Genomic DNA, 27412 nt, shown 5'->3' on the forward strand with positions numbered 1-27412 from the left:
GCATGACTCAGTTCACGATTTATTCCATTGTAAACGGTGTGAATCTCAATAAACAAGTTCATCCCCGCCTTCATATATTCTAGTAAACAAGAAAACCTACGAAATCGGACAGTTCTACACGATGTCACTTTAAAGTTTTGGGCGTCAGTAAATGAAGGAAAAAATCATCAATTTCTTCTTAGGTAAATGCAGTTTCCTGATTCGTACCAGACAAAGAAGGCATAGTAAAAATGTTTTGTCGAAAAATAATGAGAATAACCTGGGACTATTATATAATGCAGAGACACATATAAATATGTGTGTATTTATGTCTCTGTCTTATGTCAGTGCGATAGTGCTAACTTACAGAAATAAACAAAAAAACAAATAAAATAGATAAGATCGTAAAATTATAACGAAATCCACCCAAATAATCAGAAAACACGCTTCCTATTTGTTATCTATTCACGATCGGATACCAGATCTTTCACGATCCGAGCGCAATGCTTAGTGTCAGACTATCGTTAGTAATCTTTCACGATCATTTTTCTCGATGTACCGAATATATGTCTCTGGACTGATCAAGGATTTTTATAGTCTTAAATTACTGTTGATAAAAATTAGGCATATATGCATTTATTTTCAAAAATGAATAAAATTTAGTTATATATATATACGTTCGTTAAAATAAAAAGAGAAAGTATTTTCAGTAATCCCAATTTGAGCCCCACAGATACCTAATTCCATTGCATTCTGGGTAATACTTGTGAGTCAACTATGGCGGATGTCATTTCAAATACTTTGGTTGTGACAGTGTAAAATTAAAAGGGTATTCTGCTTTATCAACAACGCAAAGAATTTGAAACATGGAATATTCAAAAAGCTTGATATTTTCTTTAGTGGTTTGTGTTTTTATCATAAATGGTAAGTGCAAAATGAACGCAGAGTGAATAGAAGTTCACTTTCAGGAAATCAAAACAAACGTGTGACGCTCCCGAAAAAGGGGATCGTCATGAGAATATCACTGAAAAGGTCTTTGCCTTTATAGATATTGATATAAATAGCCGACTTAAGTTTTACACGCACACATATTACAGCTTAGATAATTTTCCCTGATATAGTATTGTAACATGTCGGGTAGCTTTTCTCGACATCACCCATTTGCTTTAAAGCTTTGTTCAATATCTAAAATCGGAGGGTATCATAAAGTGTTGCTTTGTTTTATTTAAAAATTAAGGAAAAATATCTTGATACATTTAAAATTTGCTAGTGCATGTCAAAATGCATGTAGAGAGAAAGTATTTCTTTTCAATTAAAATGTCATCATGTCATACTGACAAATCTGACATCAGGAAATGCTGTTTTACAGCATTTGCTGTCAATCTTATCACAACCTAAAGATTAAATTAAAATACAGTGGTTTACGCTATTTAGATTTCCGGGATAGTTTTTGTTTCAATTTGGAGATTGAAAAAGTCATATCCTGTGACATTTTTCTATGCACATGCCTAGAATTTTACGCAGCCTAATTAAGCAAATGTTATAATTTTCTAAGATCTCCTCTTATAAAATATGACAATACTGACATTACTGTTCTAGTTTGACTTCCTCACTCTGATGAAAACCTACTGTAAAGTTACATCGTCAACATGTTCATGTTTTCATGCAGAAGTTGATGTACCGATCCCAACACTGCATATATAGATATCTGACTTTATCATGTGATGTTTGTATGTAAAATAACATGTAATATCATACACAGTAAAACAAGTTTTTAGTCTAAAAGGTTACTTGTCAAAGGCTTAAACAATACCCATTGTTCATAGTTGTTAAAGATGTCCCCCAACATGCTCAAGTCAGGTAATTTCAGTCATTTTGTTGACATAACATTAAATGAAGGGACTTCAAGCTCAAAGGATGGACATTACCAGTAAGAATTATATTACTATAAAAAGGGAGTTGTCGTACATGTACAACATCTCTTTTTGGTATTGCATTTGATTGCGATAAATTATAAAAAATTTCTTACCAAGCCCCTTGTTCTACATTTTGTTCTACTGGACAAGTCTTCCTTCCAAAATACATGAATGAATATGTAAAAGTGTATGTACAAAAACTTGAAAACTGGCACCAGTATGCATATCTGCTTATCTCAACTTGGCTTAATTTGAATTATTTTGTAAAAAATAGGGTACATGTACATATTTATATATACTGTAAATTCTGAAATTATTGCGTGCATTTATTATTGCGATTTTGTCATTTTAGACCAAAATGCAATTTGAATTTTTGCAATATTGAGAAAAATCCTGCTTCATTCATTTAAAAATTCCAAAATGCGAGTTTAAATTATTACGATTACAACACTGTCACATTTTTTGCAATAATAAAAACATCGCAATAATTTCCAAATTTACAGTATTCTGAAACCATGGAAATGTGATCATGAACCACCATCCATAATATACTTTTTTTTGTACCTACATGTACCTGCTGTTTTCAGTGAAGCGATTTTCAACTGTCTCTTATTGAAGGCCCAAGATACTGTAGATTCATATATTTTCATGGGTCCCAAATTTGGTGATTGGGGAAAACTTTCATACATGTATGTTTAAATTTTTGATTTCATGGTTTTGCTTAAGTCAGCAAATATTCCTATATATAAAATTTGTAATTCGTTGAACATTTAAATTTGTGATTTCCTTACTTGTACCAACAAAAACCATGAAAAGTGATATCCAATGAATAATAATTATATGTATAATGAATCCACAGTAATATGTGTTCCTACGTATACCAGGCTAACATGGGAAAATTACATTCCTATCAAAAAGCTTTTTCTTTGCACTTTCAATTTAAAAATTTTGCTCCATACCTTACCAGTAATTTGAAGTAAAAGTAGAAATTTATATTGAAAATTTATAAAAATGCATGTACATGTAACGTGTGTAATTCTAAAATCAAATCATGAAACTTTGTGGATGATTTAATTTCATGTTTTTTTTAAAATGTAATTTGGGAAAACAGTATCATATATACCTTAGGCTTAACCAATTCCTAAATGTCAATATATATATAAAACTACTAGTAGTGTAAAAAAGTAATAACATCTACAGTAGTAAACATTCTTTTAAAAAAACTTGTTATACAATGGTTTTACATGTTATGTAACCAAATTTACATCTAGATGCCATTAAATATAATTTGATATCCTGCATTTATCAAGTTTTTCCTAAATATAAGGTCATTGTTGTAAGAAACATCCTCCTAAACAATAGAAATCTATCCTTTTGCATTAACCATAATATCATGAATATTTAGATGTAAATTTGACAAATGTTTGATACATCCAAGTGGGTTAACATCCTCATGGATGTTACACTCCTTTAATGTTAATTTTAAAGGAAGATATTCGTATCTTGCAGGTATGCGGAAATTAGATACATTGTATGCCTGAATTAAAGTTGAAGTTGATCGGAAGTAAAAAGAAAGAAAGAAAATATAGAACATTTCAATAATAAATTATTTAATTTACATATTCAAAAATGTAATGGAACCTCTTTTCATAAACATATATCCTGTTAAAGTTGAGATGCTTGCTAGGTTCTAAACCTTCACAGACTGTAACTTGCAGCAGGTTGTCACTGAGCATTTTGAGAACATTTGACCAGATTGGTTGTACATGTATTAGTCCGTTTGGGATGTGAATTTTAAATACAAATTTACTGTAAAATATAAATTATAATTTGGATCTTTGCTGAAATATTAACGTATGACTAATAATAGACTGACTGTAAGTTCATTATGATTTTTATAAACTATAGTACTTAATCAAAAGAACAAAGATGTATTTAATTTTGTGGAAGAACCCTGATCTGTTTAGGATAAGATAGGCCAATAAAGTTGTAAAGAACTTTTTAACATTTGCTACTACAATGTATGACCACAGTTCTAAAACACTAAATCTGAAATGTTTTATTCTGATTATTCTTTTTTAAAAATTGTTTGAAACATTTTTATGCTGAATTTTTCGTTTCCGTTTTCTAACTTTAGTTTGCCTCAACGAAATGTTATGAATCTTATACACAATGCTTATTACCACAAAACACAGATCAAGTTTGAATTTTGGTCACATCACTTTTACCGTTAAGTTATTCCCCTTTACAAATGGAAAATTGCTGAATTTTTCGTTTCTGTTCTCTAACTTAAGTTTGCCTCAACCAAATGTTATGAAACCTATATATACACAATGCTTATTTGTTACCACAAAACTCAGATCAAGTAAGAATTTGGGTAGCGTAACTTTTACCGTTCTTGAGTTATGTCCCTTTATAACGTTATATGCATGCAGGGGCATCATCTGTGTCCCATGGACACATTCCCAATTTATTTCTATAGCTGTACAAATTAGCTTTGGACAAGTCGGGTATTGATTTTCAGAAAAGAAATTACATGTACATTTGTAGTAAGAAATTACATGTACATTTGTAGTAAGTTTCTGTTTTATTTTGACAAAAGATTGACATGTACATGTACAATGTTTACAAAAAATGTAGGTTTATTTGTTTATGATATTAACGATAACAACTTCAACAATAAACCAAATTCATAAACTCCATGTATTTATTCTAATACTAAATGTATTTGATAAAGGTTTAAATTAGCATATTTAGGACACATTGAATTCTGACAATACTTTAATTAAAGCAAATTCATTGTTTTGACACTTGGGTAATAGATTATATCTACATTAACCCTGGACATATGTGGAAACCTTCCAGGTTTGTATCAACACCTGTTGGTCTGAATTATCTAATTGGCTTGAGATTAAAACAGGTCTGTTTGGTAATAGACAAGATCTTCCTGATTTTATCATCATATTGTTAGGTGTTATCTATTTAGAGTTGTCCACTTTTCAGAAAAACATACTTATCGATCAAGATTTTAGATATGAAGGAACATGCCCCAATACAATAAATACAGAGATGAATTATCCTTAATTAATGAACCTGAAATAGTTTAAATCTTGTTTATTCTATGCCTGAATACACAGGTACTTTTATGAAAGAAATTTTAAATAGATTTAGAATAGTAAATATATGCAAAAGTGTGGGAGTTGCATGTAGTAAGATGTTAAAACCTATGTACATGTATACAGGTAGACAGGAAGTGTTACCTGTCATAACCTGAACATTGTCAGTTGTACATGATGACATGTAATTGACTTTTTATGGTTGATTTGATTATATAGGCCATGGGGTAATACAGGAAGGACTAGCTTGTATAACATTTATTGATCAAATATTTGATCTGTAGCTACCATGTCGCCCTCTGATCTTTTGTTATGTTTAACAATAGGAAACAGAAAGTTTACAATGGAGGGTGTTCCTTGTCCTCAAATATCCTTATATCTGTAGACTTCTTATATTTACATTTGTATACAAATTCATTCTTGAATTCAATTACCAAGAAATAGTCATTTCAAGCTATAACATATTTTGCATAGAAATTTTACACATGTACAGTTTAGAAGTTTATTTGTAACGCATGTCTCAGTATACCGGTTAGGTGTTAGGCGGTTATAACCAGACTTTTAGACAGATGAGCTAAAACAAAACAACCGATTAGATTTTATGCAAATGAAGATTGTGAAAGGACAATAAGTTTTCTCTTTATGTTTGAACTTTATATTGCTGTGATTGAAAAACTCTGGGATTATTATTGTTTTTCCTTTTGGTCACTTGATTCATCAAACAGAGAAAAATGTATATTGATAACTTTATATTAACAAAAAAATGTACTGTTCATTGTCATGTTAGGTAGTTCAATCCCACCCTTCATGTGTAAAATTATTTTGAAAAAAATGAATGTTGTTTTAGCCTGTTAAATAAACCTCTTTTCCAAAACTTTATATTAAAGAATTGAGCTGTCATGCATTTACAAATGTATGTAAAAAATGGGAAATCCCTTTAAGAATGAAGTCATATTTGCACTCTTTATAAATAGAGTATTACTTCTTTGTGACACATTGAGTGAATTACAAAGCAAGGTATGAGAAACTAGTATTGACATAAAATTGAGTATTTTAGTCATGACCTTTGGGAGTGGTCATGTGACACATCAGGGATATAAAAAGTCAATCATCACTCATTTAAAATACTGCACATCATTGACAATCATAAAAATCTCAATAATCACCAATAAAATACAATAAATCATTTCTGTAATTGAACATCAATTATAGGTCACCGGAAATCTCTATGAGAGATAAAACTCATGTACTTAAACATTAAATTTTATATGTTGTACAATTTTCTATACTCTTTTGGACTTCGAGTTAAGTGGGTCTCATTGGGGTGTAAGCGTGATGCGGGATTGAGCAATTTTTTGCAAGCTTGACATAGTCAAATTATTTTGTGTGAAAACGGGAAACGAAGTCGGGCGGAACATGTGAAATTACAAGCGCTATGATAAGCAGGATACAGGATTGGATTCTCACAAAAACAATAAGCGGGATCCGGGATCAGACCCCCCATCTCCCCGCCAATGAAACCCCCTATTAAGTTCCTGAGTAGGATGTTAAAGACCCCAACTTACTAAGTTTCCACACTGACAGTTTGTGTTGTTTCATGCACACTACTCATGCTACTCATAAACACATTAATACATGTATATCCTTATCCACACTGCACAGTTGTAAATATCAATGAATAGATATGGAACATAAAAGATTTTTACTGCAACAATGTGGGACATATACTTGTATCGTCTTGTGAAGTGTTCAGGCTTAACTTGATTCAATCGTGTAATTTTATTATAAATTCTGAACAATTTTTCATGTAGGAAAACTTTATTTTGTCTTGGGTTTAAATCCTCCTTGCTTGGATGAGTGGGATATTTTACAGAAGGACAGTTTACTGTCGCCTGAAATATCATGAGATACTTGGCCTGTTAATGCCTGTTATCAAGTTTCACTTTAACATAGACACCTTTTATATATTCTTTATATTTGAATATAGTTTTTTAAAACTGATATATATTCTTAATGGTGAATTTCATTTATATGTATGTACAGTATTCATACCAAGCCGAGGTGACAAGTATTATTACTACATACATTGTATAGTAGGTTTAGTGTACAAGTTCATGGATACATGTACATTGTATATACACTACTGTTTTCATTATTTTCCTTCAGATCTTTGTAAAATGTCACATGTGAAGTTAACACTCATTTATAAGATCTGTTGTCAGAATAGAATAGTTATTTGGGTTGAATGTTTTTAAAATGTGTGATTTAATTCTAAATCAATGAGACTGGTTATTTGTTATTTCAACCCAAGATCTAATCTTATCATACATGCATAGATATATACTATATGTATTTAAACCATCTGAGGTCAAAAGCCCTAAGTATTTATTTAATGTAATTGGTATTCTAATGCCTGTTTATGTGCATATAAATGTGATATTTACACAATTTAGCATAGAGAATTTGTAAATGAAGGATAGAAATTTAAATTGATATATATAATAACCCTGATATAACCCAGGTGTTGGTCATAATGCAAATTTATTTGGAGCATAGCCAGGCAGATCTACAAAATAACAATTATGTATCTGTTTTCACATCTTGTTTATTTGTTTAGAATTCTATATGGAGATTAAGATTTAGTGGTCAAAGATGCCAGATCGGAAGAAATGATCTGTAGTTCAGTATATCAAATAGAATTTTCATCAAAATTTCCTGTTTCTTTTCTTTGATGGACCTCTCTTTTTAAGACTTATCAGATCCCCGACTGACTTGTGATAAGTTAACATAAGTTTGAGTACCATTAGACTTCAAGTTTATAATATTAGACCTGAGTGCAGGAACTATTTCACGATAAATAGCCTTTAAGCAGCTGTATATCTGACCTACTTTAATGCCAGGTATAACAAAACTTTGATTTAAGTTGATAATCAAGTGTGATAATCTCAACATTTTAAGATTAAGACAAATATTTGACTTTTGGTTTAATTCCATTGTTGTAAGCCTAAGGTCATAAGATTTTACTACATATTCTACACTACAAAATTACAACAGTTTACAAGATGAATGTTTAATTTTGTCTTCATGAGCATTTAATAAAAAGCATACTGGAGTTAACTGAGATTTGGAACAAACTGATTTTGACTCCTCAGAGTTAAAAATGCATTTCACATGTTTAACTTATAAGGTTTGACAGTAATAATTGTATTACCGGTATAGCCTATAGGAAACATTAAAAAAATGACAAGAACTAGATTCAAGTACACTTACAGAAAGAAAGTATACCATTGAATAAGATGGTAAAGAATAAAACTCAGCAGACTCCCCGCTGTATGCAATTTTCATCTATTGTGGACTGGTTCATTGTTTTGAACCCTTTAAACATGTTAAACAGAAGAACCTTGATCATATTTTTTCATAATTTGAAGTGTGTACATGTTTATATGACGTGTAATTTTGCAAAACATATAAGGATAGATGATATGGGTGGGCCTCATGCCAACTTATGATTACAGTGCATCTGTTATGTAATTATAGATACTATTTATCATGTTTATATCACAGTTTTTTTATCCCTGATTATAACTTCCCATATGATAAAGATTCAAACACAGATATAATCATGTTAGTTTGTGTCCTGATTTAAACTACAGTAATGAAGAAACGCTCTATTTACCACAAGTTTAAAGGACTTCAAAGCATTGTAAAGATCCAATTATCATACCTTATTCTGTGTTATGGAATAGTAGACATACCAGATAGGTAATTCTTTCTTATTAGGAACCTTTATCATTACCTGGTTGTTAACAGGTGTACCATGTAATGTCCTCTTACCTCCTGTTATAGTATGAGGACCTGACTGTCATTCTCCTTATAATGGGGTGTATTGTGGGTATATTGTCACTTGATGAATAGGTGCTTTATCCTCCATCTTTTAATTTGCATTCCATTCTCTTCCAAATATCCACACACATGTACATGTTTATTGAAACTGCATTAAGAATAAGTACAGATTAGAGTTATTGACTTAAAAAAACTTTTAATAAAAGCAGTTCTTGTAACGCCCTAGACCCTTATAGTACCATGCTGTTATTTAAAATAGATTTTATAATAAAATGTTGTGTAGGTGTTGTGCTATAATTTTTTTGATATAAAAAGAAGAAGATGTGGTATGATTGCCATAGAGACAACTTTCCCCCAGAGAACAAATAACAGAAATTGATTTTCTGTTTGAATAGTCTATGGAGTATGCTGAAGTTTAAGTAAGAACAGAAGCTTTTATGTGTTGGATGTTGGAAGTCCTAATTTTGTTGAGCACATTTCAACTTCATAATGGTCATCACTAGATCTCAAACATAAAAGATTTGAAACATTTATTGTAATTTATTTATTTGTTACTACATGTAATTGACTATTCCTTTATTTAGGTATAGAAAGTATAAGTGTTCAGATACAGGCAGCGCCTTCAGATGGAATTTTAGGACCAACTAGTTTACAGTTGAAATGTTCTTTTACTACCTTGACAGGAGAAATTGTTACAGGTGTAAATATTCAGGCTAAAATAAACGGACAGTTTAAAAATATAGCAATATTTTACACTCCATCACTTCCATTAAATGCTAGCCTAACAACTGATGGCAATTATTTAACAAACAGAGTGACACTTACCAACCCAACAACTTCATCTGCAGATTCTGCTGTAATACAGTTTTCACAGATAGCCTGTGAAGATGAGAATGAGTACATGTGTAACGTAGCATATGCAGGTTCTGGTGGAAGTACTTCTGAAAATTCTGGTGTTGCTGCTAATATAATTGTTAAAGGTATGAAAAATTCACATTACAACATTGCTGTAAGTCTTCGCATTCTCCATGGAACATGTATATGTGCAAAACTACTTTGTATTAACCATGTTAACTGTATATTGTAAATGTTTAATTTTTGAATGATGAAATCCAGCAAGAATTCTTTAATTTGTTCAACTATTTAGCTATAAATCTGAGCAAAATGTCACTTTTCAGTCAAGAAACTGTGCTTAATTGTCCTTCATCTTAAAACTGTACCCTCTGCCTTAAATCCTATCTAGAACTGCACCTGCAGTAAGGAAACAAGGACATTAGATGTTGCTCTTGCCTTTAGATTTAAAAGAAGCAGGCTCCAAGCAGCTCAGTAATGTCAATCATGGAAAATCAAAAATGCTTAATTGTTTCTGTAGAAAAAAAACCTGTGAAAACTCTTAACAGTTCTTACCTTACTAGGTTGTGGGGGAGGGGGGGGACACATAAAATACTGGGCCGTCTGTCTGTCTGGTCTTGTAAGTGCACTAAATTCTTGCCAGATTTTTAAAAATTTATATCATACATGTAAGTTTATATCAGCAATGTCTCTGATAAGTTATAAAAACAGTGTTGATAAACTATTTTTAAAAGAGTAATGCCCCTTGGAAATATTAAATATATGGAAAATTTCATTGTTAGCGCTCTCATGTGTACAATTCTTGCCAGATTTTTATCAAATTTATATTAACAGTTTATGTCAGCACTGTCTTGGATAAGTTCGAAAAATCAGTGCCGATCTAATATTTTTAAAAGAGTTATGGCCCTTTGGAAATATTAATTATATGGAAAATTGCATTGTAAATGCTCTCATGTGTACAATTTTTGCCAGATCAGTGCCAGTCAAATATGTTTAAAGGAGTTATGCCCTTGGAAATATTAATTATATAACGCAGGGGACATTGGAACTTTGTTCTTTTTTTAATTTCATGAATGTTTATTACTTGCTTATAAATAGGTTAATTAGTCCCCTACCGACGAAGTCGAAGGGGGCTTTAGGTTTGCACTCTGTCCGTCTGTCCATCCGTCAGTCAGGGAAATAGGTTTTCCACACTTTTCATGCCCCGGCCATAGCAGAGGGGGCATTAAATTTTACCCTTGTCCGTCTGTACGTCCATCCGTCCATCTGTCCGTACGTCCCAAAATTGGTTTCCGTTCTCTAACTTTAGTTTGCCTCAACCAAATGTTATGAAACTTATACACAATGCTTATCAACACAAAACACAGGTCAAGTTTAAATTTGGGTGGCGTCACTTTTACTGTTCTAGAGTTATGCCCCTTTACAAATGGAAAAATTGCTGAATTTTTCGTTTCCGTTCTCTAACTTTAGTTTGCCTCAACCAAATGTTATGAAACTTACACACAATGCTTATTAACACAAAACACAGGTCAAATTTGAATTTGGGTGGCGTCACTTTTACTGTTCTAGAGTTATGCCCCTTTACAGATGGAAAAATTGCTGAATTTTTTGTTTCTGTTCTCTTACTTTAGTTTGCCTCAACCAAATGTTTTGAAACTTATACACAATGCTTATTACCACAAAACACAGATCAAGTTTGAATTTTGGTGGCGTCACTTTTACCGTTCTAGAGTTATGCCCCTTTACAAATGGAAAAATTGCTGAATTTTTCGTTTCCATTCTCTAACTTTAGTTTGCCTCAACCAAATGTTATGAAACTTGCACACAATGCTTATAAACACAAAACACAGGTCAAATATGAATTTGGGTGGCGTCACTTTTACTGTTCTAGAGTTACGCCCCTTTACAGATGGAAAAATTGCTGAATTTTTTGTTTCTGTTCTCTTACTTTAGTTTGCCTCAACCAAATGTTTTGAAACTTATACACAATGCTTATTACCACAAAACACAGATCAAGTTTGAATTTTGGTGGCGTCACTTTTACCGTTCTAGAGTTATGCCCCTTTACAAATGGAAAAATTGCTGAATTTTTCGTTTCCGTTCTCTAACTTTAGTTTGCCTCAACCAAATCTTTTGAAACTTATACACAATGCTTATTACCACAAAACACAGATCAAGGTTGAATTTTGGTGGCGTCACTTTTACAGATCTTGAGTTATGTCCCTTTATAACGTTATATGCAAGCGGGGGCATTATCTTTGTCCCATTGACACATTCCCAATTTTTTTCTTCACGCTTGAAGATATTGATTTGATATTTAGTGTATTGTTTTATCATGACAAGTTACAGTTCAAGTTCAAATTTTGTTCTGGTCTGATGATTTTGTGCAGAGTAATGGTCCTTGGACTTAGAAAATTCACTAAAATAATCAGTTTTCCGCACTTTTTTTTGTCATTCTTGAATATATTGATTTGATAATTGGTTTATAGTTTTATCATGACAAGTTACAGTTCAAGTTTGAATTTTGTTCCGGTCTGATGATTTTGTGCAGAGTTATGGTCCTTGGACTTAGAAAATTCACTCAAATAATCAGTTTTCCACCCTTTTTTTTGTCATGCTTGAAGATATTAATTTGAAAATTGGTATGTAGTTTTATCATGACAAGTTACAGATCAAATTCAAAGTTTGTTCTGGTCTGATGATTTTGTGCAGAGTTATGGTCACTTAAATAATCAGTTTTCAATACTTTTTTTCGTCATGCTTGAAGATATTGATTTGATATTTGTTATATAGTTTACACCAGGACAAGTTATAGATCAAGCTAGAATTTTGTTCCAATACAATGAATTTTTAACCGGTAGGGGACTATGTATTGCCATGCAATACTCACAGAATGCTTTTGTTTTATTAGTTGTTGATGCTTTTTATTTACATTGAATGTATAATAGGTAACCCAGAAGAACCAGACAATGTACCAGTATATGTACCATCAGCTGGGATAGAAGAAGGCAATACTGTTGTCTTTACATGTACTGGCAATGTCGGCAAACCACAAGGCAAATTCAGATGGGTGAGATACAGACGTAACTCCAATGGTGCTACTATACAGGAAACACCATATGAAACAGAAACCACTACAGCTACTCAAATGCCAGGAACCTGTACATTTAATGGCACCAGTCAGCTGACACTGAAGATGGAACAAGAAGATAATAATGCAGTAGTTAGATGTCAGGTTGTTTATCAAGAAGTACCACAAGGAAGTTTATACAAACAGACGGATGACATAAATGTTTATTGTAAGTAGGGGTTTAATAAGTTTTGATATATATGTATCATTCCATGGGTAAAATTTAAATCATGAAGGTTATAAAATAATGATTAACAATGATTAAGAAGTGATGAGGAAAAGTGGAATAGAATTTACAAATGTTTTATTGTACCTACATTATTGCTGCATGGAAGGTGCTGTTACATAAAAACACCTTGTTTCCAAATATTTCAAGTGAGATGAAAGGTCCCTCAGACTACACAATTTATTTTTTTAATTAAAAAAAAAAAATGCTGTCGGGCAAAAACATAAATAAAAATACCAGAATATCAACATGGCTTATAATCATGATTGTGGAAACTCATGTGTAATTGTCTTTTGTATGCTTCCCTCTCACAGTGTATATGAATAGAAATACAGCTGTGGAAGCATTTGTCATGTTTGTGAGAAGGCAATAAATAATAAAGTACAAGTTTGCTAATATTTACATCTGTGTGTGTGATAGGATAAATGTGATAACAAAAACAATTGGTAAAGGAATATGAACATGATGTAAGAAGGGATTGTTTAAACAAAATTGTTTAGGAAATTGTTGTAAATAAATTTTTCTTACAGTGTTTTTCTCTTATTTTTACTACAGATAGTGTTAGGAATGTACAAGTAACAAAGTCTCCCACCAATCCTTCCTTTGCTGAAGGAGCAGGACCCATAACTCTTACATGTACATCAGAGGGAAATCCTGCTGTAATAAACACAGGTTATACTTGGTACAAAGAATCCAATACCAGTGTGTCACTAGGGACTGGTTCTACATATGTCATCAGTAATGTTGTGGTTAATGAAACAGATAACTACATATGTGTTGCACAGAACAGTTTCAATGGACAAACATTCAACATGAACAACTCTATACACATACAAATAGGTTGGTATCTATATACACACAAACACACACATTGAACAATATTTTCTCCTCAACTCACTGTTAATGTTAGGGAATGAACACCTCAAAAAAAATGTCTGCATACGACTCTTGTAACCATTAGGCTAAAAACAAAATGGATATGATATGCTGTTAATAGTAAGTAGGGAAGGATCGATAACACAATACAAATATGGTTATACACATTAAATGATAGTTTCTCGTCAAATATTGATATTTAATATTTTATTTGTTTAATCTTATAATCAGAAATTTAGTAACTTGGAATAGCTATTGAACATGTGAAACACATGTATCGAGGTAATTTCTGCATACTCAATGATACTTGTTGAAAACAAAACAAAAACTAAAAAAAAAGGAAGAAAAATGAATAAGGGCTTTTCTTTATAAATACAGTCAAATAAGGTTTGCTATTATTTTGTTACCACAGATTTCCATATATATACATGATATTATATGCATATTTTGTTTTTTTAAATTACACAATTTACTGTTGGAAATAATTTTATTTGTTTATTTTGCTTTTTTTGTGCTGTGATGTTTTTTTTATAAAGACTTAATTATTATTGAATTCAAATTAAAAGAGTAAAAATGTTTGAATATATTTGCATTTTAGTTACATTTTTTTCGTTAATCTGTGCATGTGCATGCAAAACAATATTTTCTTTATTTCTCATGTTTATATTCTTATTCTATCAACAAGTTGATTGTTTTCTGGGTTGTTAAAAGTTTTATCTTTTAAATTTATTTTGCTTTTGTTTTATTTTTTGTTTTTGTACAAATCCTGAAAATTTACTTAAAACATCATCAAAAAGTAAAATATCTTATCATGCTAATTAGCAGAAATTGTAGAAAAATGAAATCACTAGTCACCAAAGACTATTGAACTATTTATGGAATTTGTATAATGGAATTATGAAGCATAAAAGACTTGAAATATGTGTCAGCTGAAGGAATTTAGAAAAATGGTCAGTGAACAGGTAAAAATGTGGAGAGATCCGTCCAAAAAAACAATAATTTAAAAAAAAATATTTTCTATTGCTAAAAATTGAAAAAAATTAATCAGATGCTAGGAAAAATGTACACTATATAATGCTTATTATCAGAGAATATTTTTAAAACATATATTTAAATGGACATTATGTACTATAACACTTCTGCATGTGTCTTTAAAACAGGCACAGTTAATCAACAGTTTATAATATATTATCTATTATATAAAGTATAAACTATGAAAGCATTGATAATAGAAATAGATCTTCTCAGAAGCTTCTCAAATATTGTATTTAAAAAATCAATGACCAAGTTGACATGATGAGGGGGTTTGAAGAAATCCTATTTACCATTGAGACTTAAATTTGGATGTAACTGGCATAACTGTGATGCAGGTTGTGTTTAAGGATATTTAATTAAAAAACAGCGAAATTCACATCTGGTCCATGTGATGTTCTTTACACATACAAATGGTCATAATAGGCTTTTTAAGTGTAGCATGATATATAGTTCTCCATTATCTCAGTTCTTCCTTCCTTCCTTCCTTCCTTTGGTTGTCCATTATCATTCCTAGGCTATATACCTCCAGTATAAAAAAAATTCTTTCAAAACAAAGTTGTATATTTCAACTGTATTTAGATACAGAATGACACACTTTTCTGTGTCATTGAAAGGATGCAAATTGAATAATGCCTGACAACCCAAAATTGCAAGAAAAAATAAAAACATTACAGTTTAACAGATTTTTTTTTACTTATTTACTTAGTCTACATTGCAGAATTGTTGCTGCTTGTGTCTTCCAAACTCCCAAGTAACTTGAACAAAAAAAGGTAAACAGTCTTGTAAAGAGGCTAATATAATTATATAGTCAGGAGTAATTTGATGAATTAAAGGGAGTAGGACCCTAATATGGCCCCTATTTGGAGCAAAAATTTCTTAATGAGTCATAGCTAACACTATGACTAGATAAGAAATAGGGCTCTGTAAGAGATTTATTCATCAGCATTCTTTTAATGATGCCACAATTAGTGCAAATTTTGATTTTCCATGAAATGTAAATAAAAGATAACAGTGCATACGTCAACAACAAATATCTTTTGACATTATGTTTTTTTTATAACAAATTAAAATGTGGTTGAAATCCATGTGATTTTGTCAATTTTCACCAAAATCCCTATTCTTGGCCTATTTGGGGTGACCACTTATTAAAACTAGACGACAATAATTCTATTTCAATTTCTTGTATGTCTATTCATTGATTTAAATCACTTTTTATCTTGAAACAATGGACTTAACATTTGAGACCAACTAGGGCCCTTACCAAAATTAATCCCTGAATATAATTGTTATTTTTAGTTTGATTAGAAAGAAGACAACCCCATAAAAGTAATCATCCTTCAATGGCAGTTCTCACTGCATAGCAGTGAATCCCAGTGACACATGATCGAATTATTAAGCTTTACTTGTAACTGAACCACAGCACTATACTTCTGAGAAGATTTTAGATAACTTTGTATAAGCTAGAGCTTTTTTTTCAGAGAATGACACCAATTAAATACAGTTCTTGATTTGTACATATGTTTTCTATGTTTTTATTTCATTTTATTGGTAAAGGTTTTCTAATTTTTAATAGATTATTGTATCTTGTATTCAGTTGATTTTGAAGGAGGAAGCAATTTCAAAAGAAAAACTGAGGAAATTTCCTCATACTATGTTCATAATAAACCAAACGTGTTTGGTTATATGATATACAATATCCAAATGGTCATATGTTTTTTTTTTTAGTTTAAATAAGTTGCTGTGGATTCATTTATTTTCATGGATACCAATTATGCGGATTACAGAAAATATGTAATTTCATCAATATTTGATGTCATTGTTTTGGCTTAGTCAGCATTTCATCCTTAATAAATTTCTTATTTCATCGAACATTAAAATTTGTGGTTAACATATCCCCATGAAATCTACAAAAAATTGTATCTCACGAATAATGAGGTATCCACAGCAAAACTTTTATTGAAATTTCATCAAAATTCATCAAAAACAAAGGGCTTTACAAGAATCAAAGACAACTCTCACAATTACTGTTTTTTTGAGTAAAATAAGACTAAATCAAGATCTGTATGGTGGTATATTTGGCAACTAGTGCATGATACTTTTTACTTTATTAGACTTTACCACTACAACCTCAACTACAACTCCTTCTACTACTGCAGAGTCGAGTCCAACTGCAGCACCACAGCTACCCCAAAAAGGTAAGTTTAACAAGTATATCAATGGGAGGGAAACTAATTAAAACTATTTCATTACATGAAGAATCAAAGTAAAGCTGCATTAATAATTATCACCTGCAAGGGAATGATCACCTTATCTGATAACTATGTTAACTTAAACAGTTGTCATTTGAATGGTCAACAGACTTAGTTACAAATCAACTTGCTTCGAAAGTGGCAAGTCCCACATAAAACTTCTTAAAGAGGTTGAGGTTAAAAGATGATAAACATGCCCCTTTTTAATGCAGGAAAAATCTATATACCTGTATTGTGCTTTGTTAAACTTGCTACATAAGGTGCAAATAGTTATAATGCTGTGTTTAGACAAGAAATGGACTAGGGGAAGTAGTTACCTATTTCATTCATCATTAAATATGTATACTGCTTTGAAGAAATGTTGGATGAATTGGCACACATTTTGGAGTTTTCTGATTATTTAATCAAATGTTTAGCAGAGGGTACCTATTTGGTATGATCAGTTCCTTGTGCAATTCTTACAAAAATCCTTAAAACTTTAAAAAAAGGAGTGTACACAATTTGAAGTTTTACCTTCAGTTGTTTAATAAGAAAAAATTTCACAATTTTTTCCACACTTGGAATTGCAATTAAATTTGTGTAGGCCACACTAATAGCAGAAGGGGTGCAAGATATTTTGGTTTGTGCAACAGTTCGTTCATCTGTCAGTTCATCCCATATCCGGTAACAGATTTTTCGTGAATTCATTATCATGTCAACTTTAAAAATTATTTTCAAAATTCGTGTTTTGACACCTGATTTAATTGTTTACTGAACTGTTCACTTGACAAAGAAATGTGATACTGTGATTGTTGTACAATGTACATTCTAAGGTTTAATTTTTTGTTCGAGGTAGTTTACCATAAAATTGTGGCCATATCAACTTGAAACATAACTTTTTAAATTTATGCCAAATTTCAGTTTTGACCCTGATTTCATGGTTTAATGCACATGGACACATGATTGTCCAATCAGAGCATAGTGTTGTTCATAATCATAAGTATTTTAAACAAGGATACACATTTTATGCATTCAACTCCATCTATATACACATATTGATGTGCATTTCACATTTTGGAAGTGATATGGGTTTTTTGCCATTTTTAGGAACTTTAATAGCAACATGTTACCTAAGCATAGAAACATATTAAAATGAGATGTGGCATGATTGCAAATGATACAATTATCCACCGTAGCCCACATGATGTGAATGTAAGAAACTATAGGTCATTGTATGGTGTAAAAGCACAACATTATAACAAACAGTAGAAATAAGTTGGAAAGGATTTGACTCATCAGATCGGCTTATAGCACAATAATCTAACAAAAAGACCAAATTTTGACACAAAGTAATGATCTAATATCAATCACTGTTATTGAAAGCTAGCTCAAAGCCATTTACAACTAATAAATACATCATGTTTTCCTAGACTTTAATATCAATTGGTACACATCCAACAGATTTAGTGTAAAGACTTCATCAGCAGACTGACAAATTTATATTTGAAGTTTAAAAGAATATTTACATACACTTCATTATGGAATTTTTATTTTATACAAAACTATTTTAGTATTTACTCTTATAGTTAATTTCATTCTTTCATGAATTATTTTCATTTTAGACAAACTTCAGTTCTTGAAGAAACATATTTTTCTAATCATTTTTTTTATTCCATTTACTAAAGACATCAAAGTAGCTAGCAGTTAACAACTTTTTTGTACAGGGACTTTTATACGTATGACTGAAAATCTCCTACCAGATTGGTACTTATTTTAATTCAGTTTTTTTTGGAAAGAAAAGAAATTAGATAGCTGTTTGATTAATCCTGAAGGGAAAAACTATTGAAACAGATAGCAGATATTTCATTTTATTTAAGTGCTTTATAAGAAAAGCTAGACAAAAATAGTTCTATTTCACTTTCTTACATGTCTTTTCATCAACTTTAAACACTCTTTATCACGACTTAATATTCAGGGCCAAATAATGCCCATACTGAACTTATTCCTTTGGAATATCATGAAGCTCTAAGATATCAGATATTGTCATGGAAACAGAATATAAACACATGATATGAATGTATGTTGCTAGAAGTGTAAAGTTTGAAATCACTTCTGAATTTTTGACTTTATATTTACTTTTTGTTTTTCTTATCATTAAAGATAGTGGGATAGGTACTGGTGAAATTGCAGGAATAGCTGTTGGTTTAGCAGTTCTCGTCATAATAATTATAATCATAGTTATCTTTATTCTGAGGAAAAAGAGTAGAGGGAAGGATGACAGTATTGATGGTAAGAACAATGGCTTTCATAAACTGCATTTTGTAATATGGCTTATAAACATGAAAAGTTTTTGAAAGTTATACAGTGTCAAATGATACATTTAATCGTGAGAACAAACAAGTGTTCTTCAGAGTCATTATAAATTGAGGAATTCATCAAACGAAAAACCAGCCAATTGATCACAAAATTGCACATTAGAAAGATATTGCAAACAGTTAACTTTATTACACATTTAGTTAGAAAACAAAATATTTGAATGCTAACTGTTGAAAGGATTCTCGTAATGAAGCCATTCGTCCATTTCAACAGAATGTGTTTTGCTCTTGGAGACCAAGGTCAGGCAAATAAGTTGTGAACATATATAGAAGATAATGTTAATACTTCGTATGAATGTTCCCTTTTTAGCTTGGCCTAAAAGAGTTTTGTCAAGCTTAAGAAATAAAATCTCAGTTATGAAGAAAACATCAAATTAATTGTTGAACACTAAATACCCTTAATCTGAATGCCAAATTTGTTACATCTCTTACTTGTCAATTACATATATATCTGTGATACTTATTTTCTTGTCCTCTGCCATGTAAATATAGAAATAAGAGAGGTGTGGTATGATTGCCAATGTGACAACTATCCACCAAAGTTCAAATGAAGTGGATGTAAGCAATTACAGGCAACCATACAGCCTTCAACAATGAGAAAAATCCATACAGTATAGTGGGCTGTAAAAAGCGTGACTTGAAAAATATGAATAAATGCAATTTAGAAAGCAAATGGCCTAATTTATAACAAAAAAATTTACGAAAAAAAAACCAAATATGACACACGAACCAATGACAACCTTTTAAGTACAGGCTCCTGACTTGGAACAGGCACATAAAGAATGTGGTGGGGTTAAACATGTTTGTGAGCACAACATAAGAACAAACTATAAAAATCAGTTGAAAAAGGCTTAACTCATCAGATGAATACAAAGCAGAAAAACATCAAACAAAAACACAGACCAGACGTGGCAGGGGATTTATACATCCCTCATTCCTAACAACAAAAAAGACACTAAGTACAGATCTGAGAGGACTCGTAGTTACCGACAGCTAGTTCACAGCCTTCAAAGCCCATAACAACTAATAAAAAAAAGTCATGTATCTAAGACTGAAATATCAATCAACTCACATCCAACATCCAATGGATTTAGTGTAAAGACGTCATTAACAGTCAGAGAAAAGCATGATCTTGTGCAATGCCAAAATTCATTGTTGAATTCTGAATTGTTAAGGTCAAGGTGAAAACTGAGTTTAACACTACACTTCCAACTACTCAATATATTTCCAGTGCATAAAATCCAATTGAAGATATTTAGTAGTTCAGATGTCATTAGAATGGCTAGATGTATGGTCATGGTCATATGTACTAGTCTGTAGGTTCAAGAAGTATATGCTCTCAAATTTTGTGGCCTTTTCTTCCAAATGGGACAGGCTTCAGTTCAAAAATGGTAATAATTTCTTACAATTTTACTTTCAGAACCACCAGAGAAACCAAGAAAGTAAGTTTCCTTTTGTATCTTATATTGTACAATTAAATGCAATTTTCTTAACCTTATTTTTCCTTTTTATATAGAAAACTGGAAAAAATATTATATCTATTGACTATATAAATAAATATGAATTCTCAGTGGATTGCTAAAAAGATACTTTTGCAAAGTATTTTGTGATTGTGTCAACTGCCAGCCAAGCTAAGAAAGTACTTTTGTTGCCTACGACGTTTTCATCCGTGTTGTATTTTGTTAATTCACAATTTCCCAAAACAGCTTTACAGAAGTAAATAAAACACAGATTCTTCCACAGAATATAAAGTTGTGATCATGCATCTGATTATTAATCTCATACCAAATTATGGTCGTTTACCATTTCTGATTATAAAAAGAGAAGAAACCAAGGGGACAATCTAAAAATGAAAAGTCCAATGAAAACAGGACAACAGAATGGCAAGAAAGAATAAGTAATGAAAAGACAAACAACATTAACAGAACATTGCACAGAAAGCTAAAGATTGAGCAACAGGAACTTCACCCAAAATTGTAGGTGAACTCAGATGTTCTAGAAGGGTCACAGTTCCTGCACCTTTAGTGACGCTCATCATGTTACACATGTAACAAGACATTGATGAGTCATATCCAGTGATTAGTCATCATATAGCAGCGAATTGATAATGGCTCTTGTCTAAGCCTAAGATCCACAAAATTCTATTCCATCGGTACACATAAATTTCTTCAACCCTAAATATGACCGTATTGGAAAGTTTAAAATGACCATGAAATGTTCCAGACAAAAAAAAGACTTGAAATAAGAAACAAAAAACCAAAAAAACACAATTACTTTACTGAAAACTAAAGCAGTTTTCCTATTCTGCTAGTGGCATCTGTTATGTTGCTCATTGAAGATAAAACATTGCATTCTGTCATGTCCAAATTGAGGAAAAAGGGTGGTACCGTTGTTACTCATTGGTACTTACAGTATTACATATACTTGGTATATGCAGATGGACCATTTTCTGCTTATAACAGTTAGGCCATTTTGGATTTAGGTTTTGTTCATCAGCAACTTCTTTAAAACAGAATGGCAGAATTCCACAAAATTTAATTTGCACAGATTTTTTCTACAGGAAGTGAAATTGTAGTTCCACATCCCAAAACACAGACTTGCCTATCTCTTGTTATAGTATTTTGAGACAGCAGGTGACACATGTCTATCTTCAAAGACTCACACATTTTTCATCAATAAAATAGCCTAGTTTTAACATGAAAATATTATTATTGTTGTGTTTAATTTATTTTCAGCAACCTGAGTTTTGTAGATAGAAAAGATGCATTAGGGGATAAGAATGGTCCATTTAATAATGTAAGTATAGGATACTATCTGAAGATGTAGACAGGTATTTTTACCTTATCTCATAATAAAATCTTACAAAACAAATGTTCAGTTTAATTTAACTTTCTTTTATCATGTGGGAGGGGAGAGAACTCATTTCTGACTAGATAGGAGAAATTGTTGCAAGAAAGAACAATCCAATCTGAATGTTTATAGTTCAATACAAAATAACATAAAAATAACATAAAATAAAGAGTTATTTATATATTATATATTGAAGTATTAACATTGTGTTATAAGATGAAATGGTAACCTTGTATGGTTTTTATTTTATTTCAGCATAATATACATTATGCAGATTTGAATTTTGATGATCGTCCAAGAAGTCGGAAACCATTACAGTTGAGTCAAGATTCTGATTTAGATCATGCACCATACGCTGAAGTGATGATGCCAAGAGTGTAACAATCATCAAATTTTGGTGCATTCATTACAGAAATCATGCCATTAGACTTATTTGTGTATTTGTATGGCCTGTAGCTGTAAGCTTACTATGTGTGCCAAATTGTATGTGACTGTTAGTTTGTCATGTGACATGATAACAGGTCAGGTGATTAAAATGATTTTTTTTTTATATTGATCATGTGATTGACAATTTTTAATAATTGTTGATATCATATTGGTGTTCTGATAAGGAAAACAATTTTATTACTGAAAAATAGTTTTAAGCCTTGGCTTTATGCAATATCAAATAATTTTGTTTCTGAACTTGTACAAGTATAAATGCTGTCATGATAATTAAACGAAACCTAATTTGTAATTATTACTACAACTATGATTGCGGAAAATTTTACTATACAGTTTAACTTCTGTTTGTCAAGAATCTCAAAGTGATTAGAATGGAAATAATGATGAAAATCTATATAGTACCATTTATTGGGGATTTACCTTAAGAGAAAAATGGTAAAAAATGATGGCGCATGTTATTTGAATGGAACATTAGACCAACACATACAAACTTAAATCATTTTATAAGAAATGAAGGTCTTATATATACATGTATTTGGGAAAAAAAACTTAATTTTGAATGTAATGGCCTTTATCTGTCTATTGAATATGATATAATATCAGTAGTTGAATAAAATGGTTGAGGTGAATTATATTAATAATACATAGACGAGGAATTGCATGTATTTCAATAATGTTTTAATATATTTCAAACAAAAGTGCTAATTGTACATAAAACTATTTTTTTATATAATTTTTAGCTACGTAATACATTCCATTAGGAGGGATCAGTTTAAGTATGAAAGATGATATTTCATTTCACTATTGGTTTATTATATTAAATAAGCATTACATTTGACTAAATCCATTTTGTTGGATTTGAAGTTGTATTAAACATATCTGAGCACTGTTCATGAATACATATATTTTTGTACTTTATGCAAAATCAAATTTTTTAATAATAAACTTTATCAAAATCCATTCCCTCCATGAGTAAGTGGCCTTGTAAAAAGTTTCGTCCATTTTTTGTTATTAAAAGTTACTGTTTAAATGCAAACTATTGAACCTACATTGCATTTTCGAGTTTTTGATATGGCTGTATGTTTTTGCAGTCTTGTTACTTTTATTTAAATTAGAAATTAGAACATATCATTCCAAATTTCTGTGTTGTGAAGTACAATTTATGATTCAAATTATTTTATTAAAAAGTGTTGTGAAGTTCATATTAGTTAGACAATTTCCACATCATATATAATTTATCTGCATTGAAATATATGAATATTCAAAGAATATTTCCCAAAACCATGTGTTGTGAAGTAATGATACATTGTTTGACATTTTCAACATAATTATTTAAATTGAAAATGAATATTTGAGAATTTTTTGTCAGGACCTGTTTTATTTTGTCATGCAAGTAGGGGAAAAAACTGTCCTTGACCATCTTCCAATTGACCATTGATATGACTGATAATGTCTATAATTATGTTGCTTCAAGGTCAATGTTTTAGAATTATTGCATGGTATAATTTTGAGTTAGATGTGTATGTGATTGATTAAATTTAGTAAATTTTTGCGAGTGTCTGCACTGTATTATACAAAAGTGATTGTGCTAGACACACTACCCTTTAGTATGACATTATAAGCTTATTATATATACAGCATTTATTAAATGTATAACCCACCAATATGGCATGTTACCTTCATTCATTCATAGTCATTCGTTCATTCATAATTTAACACTTTCATTCATAACTGTTTGTTCATTGAGTGTTATTCACATCTTTATGCATATTTCTGTGTGTGGCTGTTACTTATGGGACCATTAAAGTTAATAACAGCTTGCAGATATATATGATGATGATACTGTTTAGGAATTATGAATATAAGTAATAATTAGTATTTTAAATCTGATTCATTTTCCCCTTAAATAAGTCAGTCAAAAAACATTGAACTCGGGTCTTTTACTGATAATTGATTTCCTTGGATTTTAGGTATCTTCCTTTGTGGTGTTAATAGATCTTACAAATTGTTTACAATAACTGTTGTATTGCTAACATTATCTATTTTGGTTTAAAGTGAAGTTATTGTTCCTTTGAAGTTTAAAGTAAAATCATTTAATGAGCCAGTAATGCTATTTCAGCTATTTTATTTCATACATTCGTATGCATGAATCCAATGAAAAATAGCGGATACAAATTTCTTTCATGTATACAGCAGCCATATATTTGAATATATTAACTGCAATACTATATGCACTTGCCATTGTAGATATATCATCGTAACATAATATCATAGATATCTCATTCACCTTTGTAGTATACTATTGTAGATATCTCCTTGTACTATATATTATATCATCTATGATATTACCATTTACTAGTCATGTATAATATGTCATTGTATTATAGACTATATCAGTTTTTCTCCTTATTTTGATGAAGAAATCATATAATGTCTACCGTTTATTTATTTTTTACATGGAAAACATTTTAGTAAGGGGTGATCCATCATGTTACGTGTATTTAAATATAGTTTTTACAAGGGATTTGGACCATAGGAGAAATTTTAGTTTTTCCTTACCCTAATTTTTTAATTTTTTAGACTTTTCCATAGAAAAGATTTCAGGCTGCCTTTTGCAATTATTTTCAGTGTTTGAATTTAAATAGTCTTAAGGAATTGATCTTTTAAGTTGTAGCAGCCTTCTTTGACCTCAAATGATCTGTATTGACTTTACTGAAATTAACAAACTATAGAAATGCATTTTTTTGCGTGAATTTTAATTTCATTGTAAGACCTAACATTTTCTTCATGGCTGTTATTAACAAATACATGAAAAAATAATGATTAATTCATATTTGATGTATGAGGGGAGATTATTCATATAATTAAATTTTATGATAAATTGAACTGTAGATTTACCTATGTTGTGATATAGCAAGAACAAGAGTATGCACATTTTAAAAAAAATCATTGAAAACATTTAATAATACCTTTCTTCTCATCTTTGATTTAAAAATTGATCATTCAGCTTTGTTTTACATATTATTATGCATATCTTTTTTTTTTTTAACAAGCCTAGTTACATGCTCTTTTATTATATTTTGATAATAGCACAATAGGTCTTAAACTTAGTAAAGTAAAAACAAAATTCTGTCATTTTCTCTGTAGTGGTAATCTTCCTTGATACCTTCAATCATGAATTAAAAGTTAAATTCAGTTCCATTAAAATGCAATGACTTTATGGGCTAAAGATATTATAAAAGATTGAAAGGAACAGTATATTTGTAGCTAAGAAGAGACAATGTTTACCACTTTATTAGCCTATCAGATGTAAACTTTTGATGAAAATTTACATGGAATACTAGATAAACATATCCCCAGATAACCCAGCAGTTATAGTGTGTTGATGTAAAGCAATATTGATTGTTCAAGTTACCAAGTTTTATTGTATTTTTTTATTTACACATATACACAAATCATGAAATTTGAAAATGTAAATGGTGGGTGAATATTCAGATCAAGTTAACAGGAATAATTAAGTAAACAATCCATATGTATTTCCAATACAGTACTATTTTCAATAGCAATAAGCAAGAAAAATATGGGCATCTTTAATCATTATTCAGGTTGTCTATTAGTCATTATCTTGTAAATATCAATTTTTACAAAGAGATGATGATTTTGACCAGTGTATGTAAAGGGAACAAGGATAAGGTGAATTCAATCAAGTTACATATATTTTATCATTTAGCATAACATTTAGATTGTTTTTAAGAATTCCAGATTCTAAGTTACCTTGTTAATAAAATTTTGAATTTCTGTAGTAGTTGTGTTATGTTGTGAGTTGTGTTGTAATTTAGAAAATTTAGAGAAGAAATACTTTACAGGTATGTCAGATGTAAAAACAATACCAAAGGAGAAATAAAATTCTTGAAATTAAAAAAATGACATTTATAAAACAAGTTTGATTAGTAAACCAGAATTTCACAAAGAAAGCCATAATACAAGACTGACTGACCAATTTGAGACATTCATAGAAGAATTTGTAATTAAATGTCATACTCTAAACTTGGTACAAATAGGCATTTATAGAAAGTTAAATTTGTTTTGCAGCACCATGTCTTTTTTTATGCCCCCGCCGTAGCGGAGGGGGCATTAAGTTTTACCCTTGTCCGTCTGTACGTACGTCCGTCCGTACGTCCCGAAATTGGTTTCCGTTCTCTAACTTCAGTTTGCCTCAGCCAAATGTTATGAAACTTAAACACAATGCTTATTACCACAAAACACAGATCAAGTTTGAATTTTGGTGGCGTCACTTTAACCGATCTAGAGTTATGCCCCTTTATAAAAGGAAATATTGCAAAATTTTTAGTTTCCGTTCTCTAACTTAAGTTTGCCTCAACCAAATGTTATGAAACTTATACACAATGCTTATTACCACAAAACACAGATCAAGTTTGAATTTTGGTGGTGTCACTTTAACGGATCTAGAGTTATGCCCCTTTATAAAAGGAAAAATTGCAAAATTTTTATTTTCTTCTAAATATCAAGTTTATATAATAT

At 30.6% G+C, this 27412-nt stretch overlaps 1 protein-coding gene across 1 annotated transcript; it reads left to right on the forward strand.

Annotated features, from left to right (window-relative positions):
* Positions 1 to 748: 748 nt before the first annotated feature.
* Positions 749 to 26668, forward strand: LOC127700327 (uncharacterized). The gene is made up of 9 exons (XM_052203738.1): positions 749 to 903; positions 9439 to 9834; positions 12655 to 13005; positions 13618 to 13902; positions 17085 to 17168; positions 19362 to 19490; positions 20997 to 21018; positions 22312 to 22372; positions 22682 to 26668. The coding sequence occupies exons 1-9, from the start codon at positions 846 to 848 to the stop codon at positions 22805 to 22807; spliced, it is 1512 nt and encodes a 503-aa protein (XP_052059698.1). The 5' UTR covers positions 749 to 845; the 3' UTR covers positions 22808 to 26668.
* The last annotated feature ends 744 nt before the right edge of the window (positions 26669 to 27412 follow it).

This window comes from Mytilus californianus, unplaced genomic scaffold (genome assembly GCF_021869535.1).
Source record: "Mytilus californianus isolate M0D057914Y unplaced genomic scaffold, xbMytCali1.0.p SCAF_5, whole genome shotgun sequence".
Taxonomy (NCBI): Eukaryota; Metazoa; Mollusca; class Bivalvia; order Mytilida; family Mytilidae; genus Mytilus; species Mytilus californianus.

Coding starts and splice junctions, on each gene's coding strand:
- LOC127700327 (XM_052203738.1), top strand. CDS start 846: ATGGAATATTCAAAAAGCTTGATATTTTCTTTAGTGGTTTGTGTTTTT. Junction 9,835..12,654: donor TGCTAATATAATTGTTAAAG/GTATGAAAAATT, acceptor AATGTATAATAG/GTAACCCAGAAGAACCAGAC. Junction 21,019..22,311: donor CCACCAGAGAAACCAAGAAA/GTAAGTTTCCTT, acceptor ATTTATTTTCAG/CAACCTGAGTTTTGTAGATA.